General features: G+C 38.4%; 2 protein-coding genes across 2 annotated transcripts in view; one reads left to right on the top strand and one right to left on the bottom strand.

Annotated features, from left to right (window-relative positions):
• The first annotated feature begins 1,962 nt into the window (after positions 1-1,962).
• Positions 1,963-9,789, top strand: LOC308091121 (CKLF-like MARVEL transmembrane domain-containing protein 3). The gene is made up of 5 exons (XM_080436491.1): positions 1,963-2,212; positions 6,131-6,286; positions 6,763-6,858; positions 7,224-7,341; positions 8,241-9,789. Exons 1-5 carry the CDS (start codon positions 2,090-2,092, stop codon positions 8,270-8,272), a joined length of 525 nt encoding a protein of 174 aa, XP_080292617.1. The 5' UTR covers positions 1,963-2,089; the 3' UTR covers positions 8,273-9,789.
• Positions 9,790-10,784: 995 nt separating this feature from the next.
• The window catches only part of cmtm4 (CKLF-like MARVEL transmembrane domain containing 4), a 41,980-nt gene continuing 36,262 nt past the window's right edge, over positions 10,785-16,502 (bottom strand). Inside the window, exon 4 of the mRNA XM_080423534.1 lies at positions 10,785-16,259. Within this exon, the coding sequence (XP_080279660.1) occupies positions 16,092-16,259 (168 nt within the window). The 3' untranslated portion in view covers positions 10,785-16,091. The remainder of the gene's footprint in view (positions 16,260-16,502) is intronic.

Genomic DNA, 16,502 nt, shown 5'->3' with positions numbered 1-16,502 from the left:
TTGCAAGAGTGCTCCGTTTTGAACAAAATGTCTCAAATCGTGAACACAGCCTGCGATTTCAGTGAAATTTTGCACGCACATTCCCTTTAGGCAGAGGAAGAAATGCCACTTGAAATCTTTCAAATCATTCGTGTTTTTACCTATAACTGCACCAATCTGTGTAAAACTTTCTATGAGCACTCCCTAGAGGCCAAGGAAAAACGTTTGCCCTGCATTTTTCACATCTGCCTTTTATAGCACCACCAGGAGGCCAGCTTATGTAAAATAATATATATATATTATATAACTCCTTCTCCTTCACGCAAATCGTACATATGATCTTGATCATGTGATCAAGATGGCTCTGTTTGATTTTTCATATGCTATCCTGATTGGCTAAGATTGACATCTAAAGTTTGCAGGAGTGGCCCGTTTTTAACAAAATGCCGCAAATCATGAACGCAGCGTCCGATTGCAATGAAACTTTGCACGCACATTCGCACTACGTTGAGGAACAAATGCCACCCTGTTAACATTGCCCTATTATAGCGCCACCAGGAGGCAGGTTTTTGCCAAACTTTTTTGTCCATCACGCAAATCGGTACACATTATCAAGTGATCAAGACGGATCTGTCTGATTTTTCATATTCCATCCTGATTGGCAAATTCCGAACATTGCTGGCCCACAATAACCTAGCTGACCTGGCAGAGACCTGTTTTTTTCTAGTTGAGTAATATTTCACCAAGAGTACTAGACCTGAGTTTGGTTTTAAGGCTATATTGTTTAGACTTCCAACATCTGGAAGTCTAAACAATATAGCTTTAAAACCAAACTCAGGCTCTACAACAGCAATGTTAAGTCTGTCCTGCTATATGGCTCTGAGTGCTGGAGAGGAACAAAACAGGATATGAGAAAGGTTGACGTTTTCCACAATAGCTGCTTACGTAGGATCTGCAACATATTTTGGCCAAATAGAATCTCGAATGAGGAACTTTATAAGAAGACAGGCATATGTCCCTTGAGATAAGCTCCTTATCTGATAAGGAAACAGAGGTTAAGATGGCTCGGTCATGTATTGAGGATGCCCAATGAAAGGCTACCCAAAGTTGCCTTGAGATGGACCCCAGTTGGGAAGAGAAAGAGGGGTAGACCAAAGATCACCTGGCGAAAGACAGTGATGATGGAGCTGAAGGAGATGGGTCTTTCCTGGGACGAAGCGCAGGCCAAAGCACGAGACAGGATTCAGTGGCAGTGTATGATTGCGGCCTTATGCCCCAACCGGGACGAAGAGGATAAGTAAGTAAGTACTGTGAGTAGGCTAGCCTACTTTGTCCACCACTCCTAGCGACTACCTAGGTGTAAAGTAATTAAGTACATTTACTCAAGTAGCCTACTGTACTGAAATAAAATTTTGAGGTATTTTTTACTTTACTGGAGTATTTCAAATTTTCTATACTTTTACTTCTACTCTACATCTCAGAGGCAAATATTGTACTTTTACTCAACTACAATTATTTGAATTTCAAACTTTTAGTTACTAGTTACTTTGTAGATTTTGATTATTATTACAAAACACATTAACCACTTCACACACCTATATACATTTTGGCTATTTGAAAATAGCAGATCTACAAGCTCACAATGCTTTGTGAGCTTTTTGATCTGCTATTTTCAAACGATTTTAATACATTTTATTCATATGAAAACTTGTGAAATGGGACATTCTGCATAATGAGTACTTTCTACTTTTGGTACTTTAAGTACATTTTCATACCAATACTTTTGTACTTTTACTCAAGTAATTTTTTATTCTGGACTTTTACTTGTAACAGAGTAGTTCTACACTGCAGTGTTGATACTTCTACTTAAGTAAAGAATGTGAGTACTTTTAGTTTTTCCACCACTGCTACCTACTCGGGGCATCGCGTTTCACATCTGGAGAATGCAGATGTTGCGCCTTTGTGAAGCACTCTGCGTTTCCGCACAGTGTCATTGTTTCCGTTTCCACTGTCAAGAAGCAGCACGCCTCCAGTTCTCTTCAAGTTACTTTAGTTGAGTTGATTTATTTCAGATCGCTGTTTAAAGCAGACAAAGACAGATCTTCACAATATGGGGGATATTGAGGCTCCCGCTTCCACTGGACCAGGACCTCGTGAAGGTGTTTTACTCTCCATTCTCCCCAGCAGAGAGTTCGCCACTTCACGGAAAGGAATGCTTCTTATTGCTGAAGTGGTAAGAAGTGTTTTACATTGGTTGGGTTAGCCATGGGTTAAATGGCTCTAATGCGTAAAAGTCAAATTGCGCAATTGTGCGTTTTTATGCCAGTTATAGTTTCTAATTATTCCACGATCAGGGTCATCATAACCATGGAAACTCATTGGAATATCTTGATTAAAGTTTGTACCGTTTCAAATGGTAACCGGAACGCTCGCCCCAAAACACGCTCGCCCCCATTTTCTTTCGCGGACCGCTCGCCCCCAGCGGTTCTTGTATTTGTATTATGTTTAACTGAGGATAGGTTTAGGAATAATAAGGATAGGTTTTAGGCATAGTTTAGGAATAAGGTGGCATAGCTTTACTGAGGTTACGTTTAGGAATAAGGTTAGGTTTTTAGGCACCGTTTTACTCGAGGTTAAGTTTAGGAATAATAGGTTCACTTAGGAAACGTTTAGGAATACCAGGTGAATACCGTCGGATTTGCCCCGGGGGGGTGACTGTGTTTTGGGGCGAGCGTTTTGGTATTCTTTCAAATCTGTCATTTTCTATAGGCTACATGCAGTCTCCATCACAAGTTTTGCATTAGTCAAGGGAGGAGCGTTGGTGTGGCGGCTAACAGCCTGATAATAATGAAACAATAGAGATAACGTATTGTGGTAAACTACGAACTTTAAAGTTGGATACTTTCTATTAGAATCTTTAGCGATTGGTTTAGAATCGTAGCCTACTATAGCCAGCATTTTGGTCAAAGATGAACTGATCGATAGCTTACTGGATCCAGATCTAGCCTATGCTATACCCACAGTTTCTGCAATCAGCAAAAACACATTATATTTAGTTTTTAAAATGCCTTTTGTTTTGAAATGAAATGAAAGTATAGGCTGCAGAACAGGAAAAGAAAACGGGGGTGTGTCTACTCCACCATGAGGGATGGGTCTCTTATTTGAACAGTTGTCCCGTTACTTCGGCTTTTTTAACTTCACATCATTACAAAAGTCTTTATTAGGGTAAAGCGAATGATAATCTGGGCGAAAAAAAGCTTTTAGACTGTTTTCACGTGGACCATAAATCCAGCAGACCTTGCCATACATGATCCCAATGTGTCGTCAGTCGTCACATTATCATGTGACAATGAGAGAGTACAGCCTTGGACACTGCTATCTCTATTCACATCGCTCTGAAAAGGCACAGTTCTCTGTTTCTGTAGAGTATAAATGCAGGGAGGGCTCCATGGACCCATTTCCCTGCCCCGAGGCACTGGAGATCTGTCTGCTTCAACAATGGTTGTTCACTCCCACATCAAAATGTGATCCTCCTCACCCCTTGGCTGTCAAACATAAAACTGTATGGCCTCTAATAACTGTGTGTGTGTGTGTGTGTGTGTGTGTGTGTGTGTGTGTGTGTGTGTGTGTGTGTGCGTGCGTGCGTGCGGGCTGCTGCACAAGACTTCAGTGTCACCATTTTGTTTCTTTGAGTGTGATGTCTATTACCCTGCTGTATCTACAGTACTTTTCTTGCCCTGTAATCTGTATCTTAACTGCCTTTGGCAACTGAATTCCCCCGTGAGATCAATGAAGGTCTTATCTCATGTTTATTATTATCATTATTTTTTTTAACATAAGACACCTGTGCTAAAAGCACAGCATTGGAGCTGCCAGCCACCTCAGATATTTGTGGCAGCAGAACTGCTTTTCATGTTGGCACGAAGCACCCCATTTTAATGGTCTTATTGTACTGTCTGTGTCATAACGAAGCAGCAGCCCATATGCAGTGATGCTGGACCACTAGATTTAGGCCTCTGATGAAAACAACAAGGCTTATAGGCTATTGTTAACTGTTCTCGGGCAGTATTTAGTCAGTCACAAATCTCACCGTGCTTCTATAAACAGTTCATCAGAGCACCTTGTATGGCTTGCTGTGTGTTTCAATTGCAGCTATTTCAAGGCCATGTCAGATGCTAGATGTATGAACTGACATTTTGTAAGATATATGATATACACTCCTCGCTGTATTTGAAATGGTATAAAAACCTGTGTGAAGCACTAAAGCTTGTCATATGGTCACTGTTCAAGGTCAAAAACCCTGAAGACTTTGTCTTTGGTTTCTTAAGAAAAAGTTTTTTGCATGTTGCTACGAGCTGTGCGACCTCCTCTCTTCTAAACACTGTTCATTTCCAAAATAATTTTGCACATAATGTGTCTCATCAGGTTGGTACAAAATGATGTGTGTTGAAAGTGCTGGTGTCATTCTGTTCCTTTTGCATGTCCAGTCTGGGAACTTCTTGAGGATAAGTGTAGAAGGAATACAAACCTGTACCTTATATAAAGTTGTTGAATGCAATATATATTTGAAAAACATTTGAAGAAAAAAGCATGTTATAATGTAATTAAAAGCTCATTGTGACTTTATCAGCATACAGTACAGTAGTGGTAGACTACACACTCCACTGTCATGGTTGCAATATTATGAAGACATTTCCGGTACAGGAAGTGGTTTACTTCATGGCAAATTCAAACTAGTGATGATCAGAAGGTGATCTTTTCTTCATACAATTATGTGGCCTCGATGTTCTCCCAGAACAACAACAGTGTTGAAGTTAGGGGTTCAACAGTGAATCCAACTAATCTATCAATTCAATTGATTACAAATAAAATAATCAATAAGTTAATAAAATAGTCAGTTAATAATCAATCCCCATTTTGGACATTGGCGAAAAGTCTCAAACATTTTCAAAAATAGTGAAAATAGCCGATCTACAAGCTCATAACGGGACAAGTTATGAGTTTGAAGATCAGCTATTTTAAAGATTTGTGCACGACACAGCTGTGCGACGAAGTATAAAATTTATAATAAAATAATGCTTAAGGGCTAAATCGATTATTCAATTAATCGAGAAAGTAATGGATAGAATAATCGCTAAGTAAATAATCAATAGTGGCTGCCCTGGTTGGAGGCTGCTCAGAAGCATTAATTTTATGTAGAATAATGTACAGTAAACTTGGGCAGCGTCTGCGGGAACAGCAGCCACAGCAGTTTTAGTTTTAGTTAACACAGGGGGGGGGGGGGGTTCTACCCCCAGGCCAACGTCCCAGTCTGTGTAGATTTGATGACTGGCTGCAACAAAGACAAGATGGCTGAGTCTGCTTGAGATTACAGTGTCAGGACTTGCCCACACTCCCAGTTTGTGTCCAGTTAGTGCTCACTAGGGAAAAGAGTCAAGGCAAGGCAGGTTATTACCAGACCCATTAACCAATGGTCAACTGGTTCACATACTGTAGTAGCAGACACACTTTGTCAGAGTTCACCGTGAAAGCAAAGTTTAACTGTAGTATCTGTTTGCATCCATGCTGCTGCGTGGGCACACACTGTGTGTGTGTGTGTGTGTGTGTGTGTGTGTGTGTGTGTGTGTGTGTGTGTGTGTGTGTGTGAGAGAGAGAGAGAAATGTTATGCTGTGCAACCAGTGTGAATAAACATTGTCTTTCAACAGCTGTATCTCATTAAAGCTGGATACAGGAAGTAGGCCTGTGTGTGAATCACAGCTTTTCTCAAAAGGGAGAGATGTGCGGTTAAATCACAATAACTGAAAACTGAAGTGGTGTGCACAGTCTGCACACACATACAGCTTATCAGAAGCTTGTGTCTTTTTTGTTTTAACAATTCAACACAGCCATTGTCAGAAAAAAGAGAAACAACAACAACAAGGATCAGACACAGACAGAAAAGAGCAACCATCATATACACATATGAAAGAGCTGCAACCTGAAGGTTGTCATGAATAGACCAGTTATAAATTATACAGCACAAATGGAACAAAATTGAGAAGGGAGCAGATACAGCCAGATAGGTAAATCATCAGCTTGTGTATTTTTAAACCTTTGAAATTATGCACATTTGACATTAATGCTTTCATTCCTTGTCTCTTGTCATTTTAGGCTCTGTCCTTCATATCGTTTACATGTTTTGCGGCGTCTACAGCAGCAGCCTTCGTCACGGCGCCCCTCCTTGAGTTCCTGCTGGCACTCTTCATGCTTTTTGCCTATTCCACCAAGTTCAATGAGAGATTTAAAGGGTTCCAGTGGCCTCTTATGGTGATAACACATTTAACACAAAATAATTGAAAGCTCTCTGCATACTGATCCACTGGCACATCTACACCAGTGGTTCTCAAAGTGGGGTCCAGGGACCCCCAGGGGTCCTTGACGGGGATCCCTGGGGACCCTGTATACTATTTGAAAATAGCTGATCTACAAGTTCACAGCATGATGTGACGCGTTGTGAGCCTTTAGATCGCCTATTTTAAAGAAAATCTGGAAAAGATTTGACAAAACATTCTGAAACATTTTAACAACACACATCTTGTATGGGGGGGTCCCTGGCACAAAATGTTTTCAGATGGGGGTTTGTGGCCCAAATACATATTAATTTGAGGGTCCTTGACATGAAAAAGTTTGAGACCCACTGATCTAGACCCTCCATGTGCGGCAAACAAAATATAAATGAATATCCCATAACAATGTGTGTCACTCCCAAGGATTAATTATGTGGGGTTTTTTTTCTCTTCAAGGATTTCCTGAGATGTGTGAGTGCCTCCATCCTGTATTTCATCATCTCCATAATGTCTGTGTCCAAGTACTCAGATGGTGCCTCCAGAGCTGCTGGGGTAAAGTCGTCAAAGCTTACATGATCATCATTATTAATGTACCTGCTATACATTAACAAAGACGCACACACGCTTCTAAATTGGATGTTTATCAATATTATTGCCTATTTTTGTCAGCATGTTTTAAAATTTGGCCGAATAGCAGATTGCTATTCTTACCTGCAGGTTGACACTGTATTGATAAAGTGACTGTATTGATAAACCGTTACTTTTCAGGAAATGGAAAAAATAACCTGTATTCCAATCGATCCAATGTTGTTATTATTTAGTCACAAGCTCTTGTTAATACTTTTTAAGATGACATACTATGGAAATACAAGTTTTCTGCCTGCCAGCAACAACATCAAACACCATTCTCTTCACAGGTTTTCGGTTTCATTGCCACTATCGTTTTTGCCTTGGATTTTTACATAATCTTTAATGACCTGGCTGACTTCCTCAAGCATGGAGGGGAGTCAAATGACGAAGCACCAAGACGTCAGGGTAAGACAAGCTCATACGCTTTATGACTCATTCACATCTTTAGTAGTGTAGTGGAGTCAAAAGTGCAATATTTCTGTTTGAAATGTAGCGGAGTGAAAGTCATGAGCTTGAAAGTAATTGTAGCCTACTTAGTTACTGTCCACCACTGTATTGTTGACATAATGTTCTACTAGTGCACTCACAAGTCATAGTGCAGCCACTGGTTAGTAAGAACTTGAAACAAGGTTCATATTGTGTACATTTGTTCCATGGGGTGAATTCAACCTGGCAGGGAAGTTTAACCACAGATAGTAGACTTTAGTTTCACTTACTTTTTTTTTACAGCAGCAAGCTAACAGGAACTACAGTACTAGTCTCACTTATCCAGACGAATTAGAGTTCTCCGTCTACTAATATGTCTGTGACATTTGTATTATGTGATACTTGTATTGTTTGTTTATTGTTGTAATTGTGTTTATTCTGCTCTCTTAGCCAGGTCACTCTAGGAAACGAGATTTTTATCTCAATGTATATTTTACCTGGCTAAATAAAGGATATGATGATGACATCTAAATTCAGTGGAGGGGCGCCGCTTGAACTGGGTGGAAAACGATCTGGAGATTTAAAAAATAACATCAATGCAGAACCAATGGAAAGACTTTAGGCTGGTCCTTTATATTGGGACAGTGATGTAATTTGTTTTCAATGCAGTTGGCGTAGGCTTGTTAGCTGAGGATTTCTCTGCTGTTCTAGTAGTCCACTCCATACATTGAATTTAGATGTCACCTGACATCTATTAGGTAGATAGATCTCTGATACGACTGGCTATGTGAGACTAAGGAAGTACAGTACATACTGGAGAAGACAGTAGTCATGATAGAAGAGTTAGTTTTAATTGACCTATGACTTTTTCTTTGCAGATGATGGACTTTCAGACTCGGACTCAGATTGAACAGTTCACTCCAGGTATCCTCACCAGCGAATACATTTTTTGTTTACATCCAAGTTGTGCAAGAGGAACAGAGATGCTCAGAGACAGCTACTGTTACTCTGACATCTAGAATGTTACACATCTTCCATCATTCCTCAGTGATAAATGAAGGCATTTTATGTTTGATGTTTTCATGATTGTTGGTGAATTACTAATGCACTGAACAGCATTTGGATTTGAAATGTATTGTCCAGCAATGGCACATGTAGATGCATAAACTAAATGCGAGAATTCTTTAGCTCGCTCTATACAGTGTGTACAGTACATTCCTACTGTATCTAGATGGTAAAAACAATTAACACCATCAATTGGTACAAAATCCAGGCCTTCAGTGATCTTATTTGAAAAGTCCTTCTGGAAATATCTGAAATGTTACACATACCAACACATACAGGAAAACAAACTCCTGAATTGTGTATTGTTTTCTTTAAATTCCACTGCTCACTGCGAATAGCTTTTGTTTTCACCATTTCATCTACAATGTTCTAGTCTATATTTGGAAAATATGTTAGCTGTGCTTTCAACCTCTCTTTTGAACCTGATCCTGAAAGTTGCAAAGCTGTGAATAGTCTGTAATGTCATATTGAGGGCTTCAATATGCATTTACAGCAGACTGAGTATTGTTTCTTCATGTGGCCAAGGGCAGTTTTAGTAATAATGGCCCATATCTTAATAGTTACTGATTGTTCTTGGGGATGCACAGTGACCCTGTATTGAAAGCCCATTGTTAGTCAAACTAGAACACTAATACCCAATGAATTCTGGGTAATAAAAAAAAATACAGAGAGCCTTAATCTAATCTAAATTGCATAATTTAGTGAAAAGTTTATTAAAAACCCAGTGTTATAAGGCGTTTGTTTGGGAATTCTGAAGACATTTTTGTTTTCAGTGGACAAATCGGCATATGCCACAGTATTTGTTTTTGTTATTCCAACAAATTATGTTTACTGTATGACTGAATAGATTGGCAGCAGGTTGGCTGGTACACCCTCTGTCTAATACCGATTTTGCTTGCTATAGCTAAAAATGTCTATATTGTTTGTAAAACTATAATAATTGTGTGATTATTGGGATGGCAGTATAAGAATGGAAATTCTCCTTTTATTGTTACACTTTGTTACCTGTCTTATGTGCTTGAGTGGGGGTTACAAACACAGACAGAATTGTATACATAACAATGGGTTAGAACCACTTGTTTAGTTTGATAATGTCATATATTTGAATACATTTACTGTGTTGAATTGCATTTTTATCTTGTTCTGTCCTCTGTCAAGGAATGCTGTTGAATTAAATGCACAAGAAAACCTTAATGTTTATATTCGAAATGCAAACTATACTGTTTATGTGGTACAACTGCATTGTCAATTCAAAATATTATGAGTATTTCTGGACCTGCTGGCATCAAAGTGTTTGGACTTAGCTTAACATTTTCACAACTGTGAAAGAAATTGCAGGAATAAACGTAGACCAATACCTTCTTCCTTGCAGCTTTTACAAAGTGGTGTGGCTTTGTTGTTCAAGCAGATGAATAATTGTCGCTGCCAGGCAGAAAATGTTTTCCCCCCCATACATATATGCCCTATTTTATGCTTAATTATATGAGTGTCAAGCAAAAGTATGGAAAATAGCCAATTTACATGCTCACGTTACATCGCGACAGCTTGTAGATCTGTGATTTTAAAGACTTTCATACATTTTGAAAACTTGTGAAATGGGACATTCTGCATAATGAGTATGTTTATTTTGGTACTTTAAGTATATTTTGATGCCAATACTAGCACTTTTACTCACGTAAATTTTGAATACCAGACTTGTACTTCAGAGTATTTCTACATTGTGATATTTGATTACTTTTTAGCATGTCTGAAAGCTTAGTAGCTAAATATTATGTGAGATGCATACTAAATTCAGGGGCCCGATCCGAAATCACATATTTGCCAAAGAATATGTTTAGCAGTAAAGTAGGCCACCCTTCGTGGGATTTGAACCCAGGACCAGCGAATTTCTTAACACAGTGAGCCACCATGCTAGCCTGACACTCAGCCTGTTGCAGGTACCAAGTACAAAGTCACTTTCCATCCCTCATATACTGTCTGTGCACAGCACATAACCCACACTGCACATACTTTGGGTGCTCATGCCGCTAACGGGTATGGTCTAGTAACTATAATTATCTGTGTTATAAGCAGATTATAATGCCTTATAAGTATGTGTATACTGCATTATAGACATGGGATGCATTAGCAAGTGTTATCCAGCAAGGCATTGATATTAAAAAAGAAACTGTACTGTAAAAGAAACTGCACTACTAGTTACATTCAGTCACATAAAAAAAAAAACTGGTCTTTAACCACTGCGAGTTAAAAAATACTTATTGCTCAACAATGACAGATAATGTTGGGAAGAAATTCTGGACAGAATTTTTCACCCTTTTGTTTATAAATGTTTTAGATAAAAATAGACCACTTGTGTCTTGTGTGCCCAAATCATTTTTATTTAAATTGTCACTATAAACTATACTGATGCTGAATTTATGTTTCAAATACAAAAATACAGTTAAGTACGGCATCGTGATGTACAAGAAAAACGTTATCATTGACAGACCACATAGCTAAAAGGAAAGAAAAAAGCATCTCACTTTAAAACAGGCCATTTTCTAACTTTGCCAATATTACAGGCAATTCAACATAGTTACAGGTTTTGAAATCTGGATATGACCTTTGCTATGAAGCACAGTTGGTAAAATGGTGCTCGGCATTTCTGTTTTACTTTATTAATACATTTAGGTATAATCTAGTGTCTTAACATTTTAAAATGTAATGGTCATTTTTTTCAGGATATGACACCCTTGTGATTTTCTGTAAAGTTTTCGTGATGTACAGATTGCTACTAAATAATGCATACATAGGTGGCTGTACAAATGAATATTGTTACACCACACTAGAAACCAGTGACGTCTTTTGATGTAAATGAGAAACCAATATAAATACATTTGATTGTCAATTCAAAGTAATCCTGGGCACCACACCTGGGGACTGAACACATTTTTTAAATCATCCAAACAATATGAGAAATTCTCAGTTTTTCTAGCTGTCAATGTGCCTATTTTTGAGGCTGTGTAAAATGTACTAGACATTTAATGTCTAGTTAAACAAATCAAATGTACTTCACCTTATTCAATTTGAAGCTACATTCAAACACATTTCTGACATTGTTTGTCAATCTCTATTAAAGGTTACCACTAACAGTCCATAAGAATCAGTTACTGATGAAGTTAGGTAATGTTCCCTCAAACACAATTCAAAGCCATTTACATCAGGCCTTGATTGGTCCATTGTTGTCAAATATAATTTAGACAAAGACCAGGAGATGGTGCTGTTCAGTCCATTTAGACTAGAGCATCACTCCCTTATATGTACAAACATTACCATAAGCCACATATACATACAGAGGTCTCAAACAATTCATAGAACATACATATTGAATGACACTGGTGTAGATACAAACAAATATATTAGAATGATTAAAAAAAGAAACACACAAATGTTATGTCAACTTTTCTTCATTACCCCTACCAAGACACAGGCATATATGAGCAGTTTTCAAGCCTACCGTTTGTATATCAAGTACAGTAGCTACAGTAGGTAAAAAAAAATATGCTGAAGGAGTGATGAGACATCTTCGAGTTCTGTATTTCAATATCACAAGTCACATGACAGATGCATTGTGGATTCATAGAGGGGTTTAATAATATTTTATAGTATCTGATAAAAATGACACAAATGCAGACATTTTCTAATGCAATCAAGTCTTCTTGATTCTTCTTTTTGTGAAGTCAAACAAAATCATCTGTTCCCCAGTCCTGTCATGGCCACTGATAAACCATTTCATATACTTTGTCCTGTGACGAATAGCACACATAGCAGATCTACAAGATCAATGTGTCGCTATTTGTTATTTTTGAAACATTTGAAGAACAAAAAAATGACTGTAGATTTTCAAACATTTTGCCTATAATGACACGCCCAAAATAGGGATTCTGGGTTGAAAGTTATTAAGAAGGAAAAACAGGGGGGAAAAAACAGCTTTCAGGTCAAGGCACACTGCAATTTCACTTCAATCAGTCTTAAAAATCATCATGTCTATGTCAATACCTGAGATATACATACTCTAAGTACACACTGATCTTTAACTCACCTGTGGATTCTTATTTTCAAATGTACCACATTTACGTACCTTCATTCATTTCTATTTCCTGAGGCCCTGGATTTATAAAATAGTAAAATATTTAACAACATATTAAACAATCATTATACCTACTACTACGAAATCATCAGCCAACATCATATGCACACCGTCCTACAAAACAAATACATCTCAATTCCATTTCTGCAATGCCATCCTGCATCATTATTGGAGCTGGATTCTGTGACTCAACAGTCTCTCTGCTTTGTTTTTTAGAACTCTATTCTTTGTTTAAAATTGTAGTCTAGCACTTAACAGGGCATCAGTATATCAATTCACTCACATAACTCTCACAAGACAAATCCTGACATTATGAAGGCAGTCACACAATATATTTTGGTCTCGTGGGTTTGCCAAGTCTTTGGCAGCATTGTGTTCGAAAATTGCATCTATCCCTCAACTCACTTCATTGCAGTCGGACAGATGCGTTACAGTTATACCGTATTATGCTGGCAGCAAAGGATTTTTACAGTGGCTAAAAATCACATGCTAAAGGAATACATTAGAACCAGTCAGGGCAAAAGAAAGACAATCTTCATTCATCCTTTCATTCATAACAACATGTCTAGTGTTTAAAATTAAACGTTTCTAACCACTGTATTGAACCCTTCTCATGTACAGTTGCAAAAAGGCTGATGTCAGAAGAACCCAGGACTAGAACATTAACTACTTCAAGCCTCTATTCTCAGGGAAACAGAGTTGCAACTGTACTCGGTCTGCTCTTGTTTCCTTCTACACCGAAATCTCACATTAGATCGGCCATTTCTGGCGAATGTTTCCCCCAGAATAGGGGCTGGGGTTCAAGTAGTTAATGTCACGTTTCCTCTGCGGGTGGCTGTTCCTATGACTGCAGCAGCTTTGTTAACACGTACCATTACAGATTCCATAGACAGGGGCTTGAGCAAATCATGCAATAGTTTGATCTTCCATTAACAGTTGCACATTCTCCTTTCGCAAAAGGTTTTTGGTAACAATTCATTTCTATGAAGCCCATGTCTATAACTCTATAATAAAAACACACTTAACAATGCATTATAAAGCAGATAACAATGCAATATTATCTGCCACTCTTTGTTTGGGTTTCTTTTCTTTTCTTTCCCTTTCTCTTCTGTACTGTAACTATATTTTTTTACTTCTTCTGTTTTATGCATCCTAATGTCATTGTATATTGTGTTTCCTTTGCTTGATGTTCTGTGTAAAGCACATTGAATTGCCTTGTTGTTGAAATGTGCTATACAAATAAAACTGCCTTGCCTTGCCTATAACCCAAATATTCATAATGCTTCATAACAATATTCATACAATTATATTATCAATTATAAAGCGCTCATGGACATTTTCTTAACAAGGATCATAGTGTTTTATGTATTAAGTCTCATATTTGTAATACATTATAATAATTGTATAATGCATGTCATTGGGTGCTTTAATTAATAAATTAATAAAAGTGAAAAATATACTGTATATCAATACCTCCATACACCTTCAGGAATGTCATTACTTTACTTAAAGCAACCAATAACCAATTAGTGGTCCACCATATAATCATTCTATAATGCATTATAAGAGTGATAATAATGCATTATTTAAATTATTAGAATGTATTACAACCACCCTGGCCAAAATAAAAATTCCATGAGTGACCAACAATTATTATAAGTCTTAAGATACTTGACCATGCAGGTCAATATAACATGTTTTATAATGTTTAAACATTGTAATAAAGCATTATGAGTACTTACGAGTACTTACAACTATAATTATACATTGTTAAGGAGATTATAATGCATTCATACTTGACTGTTTAATAAACTGTTTAATAATGTGTCATGATCATTGTTAAGTGCTTATAACTATAATTATAGTGTTATAAGCAGATAATATTGCATTATAGACATGAGCTTCATAGAAAGTGTTACCAAAGTGTTAAATTGCGTAGATGACCGAGAATAGCAGACCTACAAGCTCACAGCGCGGCGCATCTGCGAGGCGTTGTGAGCTTGTAGGTTGGCTATTCTCACGACGAGACACCACCTCGCGATGAAGAATGAAATCACTTAAACCCTCCACGACGCAGCACTGAAGTATTCTTTCCGTCTGCTTCATTAAAATATCCATATCTCATGAATGTGTCATTTCAATGCACCTCAACCCAATTCCAACTTGTGGAGAGTTTTACTGTGTTTCTCCATAGACTGAATGTCAGGTAAATGAAGTCCTAATGTAATACCAGTGGTTCAAATCAAGGACCCCCATATTAATATGTATTTGGCTGCGGACCCCCATCTGAAAACATTGTGTGCCAGGGACCCCTCCATACAAGATACATGTTGTTAAAATGTTTCATAAATATTCCAAGATTTTGTTTAAATAGCAGATCGGCTATTTTCAAAAATCCAATGTATAAGTGGTTAAACTGATTTTGATGCTATATTAACCAATTCAGCTGGGGACCCCCTGGAACCCTGTGAAGGACCCCTGGGGGGTCCCCGGACCCCACTTTAAGAACCACTGATGTATACGTTATGTGGCTATGAAACGAGGACTTATTCAGTCCTGGAGTGAAGGCAAACAATATAAGAGAAAACTCAAGAAAGTGGTGAGTTTGGGTCACGTTTTGTAAGGCTGAAGATCATCATGTTTTTTTGTGTGTGTGTGTGTGTGTGGTGGGGGGGGGGGGTGAGATGATGGCATTGCACTCAGTAATTATGAAATCCAGTGCCATGTCCGATGGCAGGAGGCACAGCTCGTAGCTACGATGCAATACTGTTTTATTCTAAAATGATGACAACCAATGTTTGGACAGTATAGTTTTCCTCAGCATCAAAACCCTGAGGAAGACTACACTGGGTGTGACGATATGGTCATTTCATGTCACGATTATTGTGGCCAAAAATAATTGCAATTAACGATATTATCGCAATAATCAAAATATGCTTAAAACTCTTAAAATACCACCTTTGGTAACCACTTGCACCCCAGCGTCCATATTCTGGGGGGAACATTAGCCACAGAGAAAATTGTGTGCACATCCCACGCCTGCATTTAGGCCCGGTGCTGGACATCAAGGGAAGAATCAAGGATAAGAAGATAAGAAGGAACATTAGCCAAGCCAAACATAGCAGATCTGCTATTTTTGGCAAAGAAATTTGTTGTAGACGGAAAAAGGTACAGAGCCAACCCATGTCCAGTGTACGAGGGACAATTTCACGATAAATAAAAATCTCCGCCATATGATTATTGTGAGCGTTTGTTATCGCGATATACGATAAAAACGATTAGCGTCCCATTCCTAGACTATACCGTCGAAACGTTGGTTATCATCTTTCTTTTTAAATAAAACAGTATCGCATCGTGGTTATGAGCTGTGCGACCCCCTTCTTCCAAACAGTTCTGCGTCTACTGTGGTCAGCACCTCCTTAACATAGGTGTGCGTTCCTTCTCCTTTGTCAGGCTGTCTGCTGCTGCCACTGTGACTGTGTGCACTGCAGCCATTCCTTCTCAGTTTGACCGCCCCGCCAAGTCAAGTCCTTCTTCATGCGAGTTCAGGTCGTGCCTCCATCTCGCCGCGCGACGCGGTGCGCGCTCGCATGTACTCGCTGCTCTGGGCCACGCCCTGAGCGCCGCCATCCCCGCGCCGCCATCTCCGCAGGGCCAGGAAGGTGTTGACGCCGAACACGCACGTCACCAGGAAGCCAAAGATCTGCATTAAAATGACATGGAGGGCAGGTGTTAATATAGTTAACTAAAAAAAGTTTTGAGTTTCAGTTTATACAGTATATCATCGCTGTCGGGCTTTTCAGCAAATGGAAAAAAGAACCTATGTTCCAATGAATCCGAAGTAGTTATTATTTATTCACTAGACTCTTGTTAATACTTTTCACTGATTCAGTATTTATAAAACCAACAGACACACCTAAACACTTTCACTTAAAAAACGTGAGTT

This window comes from Gymnoscopelus braueri (assembly GCF_963280865.1).
Source record: "Gymnoscopelus braueri genome assembly, chromosome: 1".
NCBI classification, from domain to species: domain Eukaryota; kingdom Metazoa; phylum Chordata; class Actinopteri; order Myctophiformes; family Myctophidae; genus Gymnoscopelus; species Gymnoscopelus braueri.
This window is presented reverse-complemented; position numbering and strand designations above follow the sequence as displayed.

Bases quoted from the DNA above. Each gene is read 5' to 3' on its own strand.
- LOC308091121 (XM_080436491.1), top strand. From the start codon at position 2,090: ATGGGGGATATTGAGGCTCCCGCTTCCACTGGACCAGGACCTCGTGAA. The intron at 6,287-6,762 runs GTGATAACACAT...TTTCTCTTCAAG, and splicing joins GGTTCCAGTGGCCTCTTATG to GATTTCCTGAGATGTGTGAG. The intron at 6,859-7,223 runs GTAAAGTCGTCA...TTCTCTTCACAG, and splicing joins GTGCCTCCAGAGCTGCTGGG to GTTTTCGGTTTCATTGCCAC.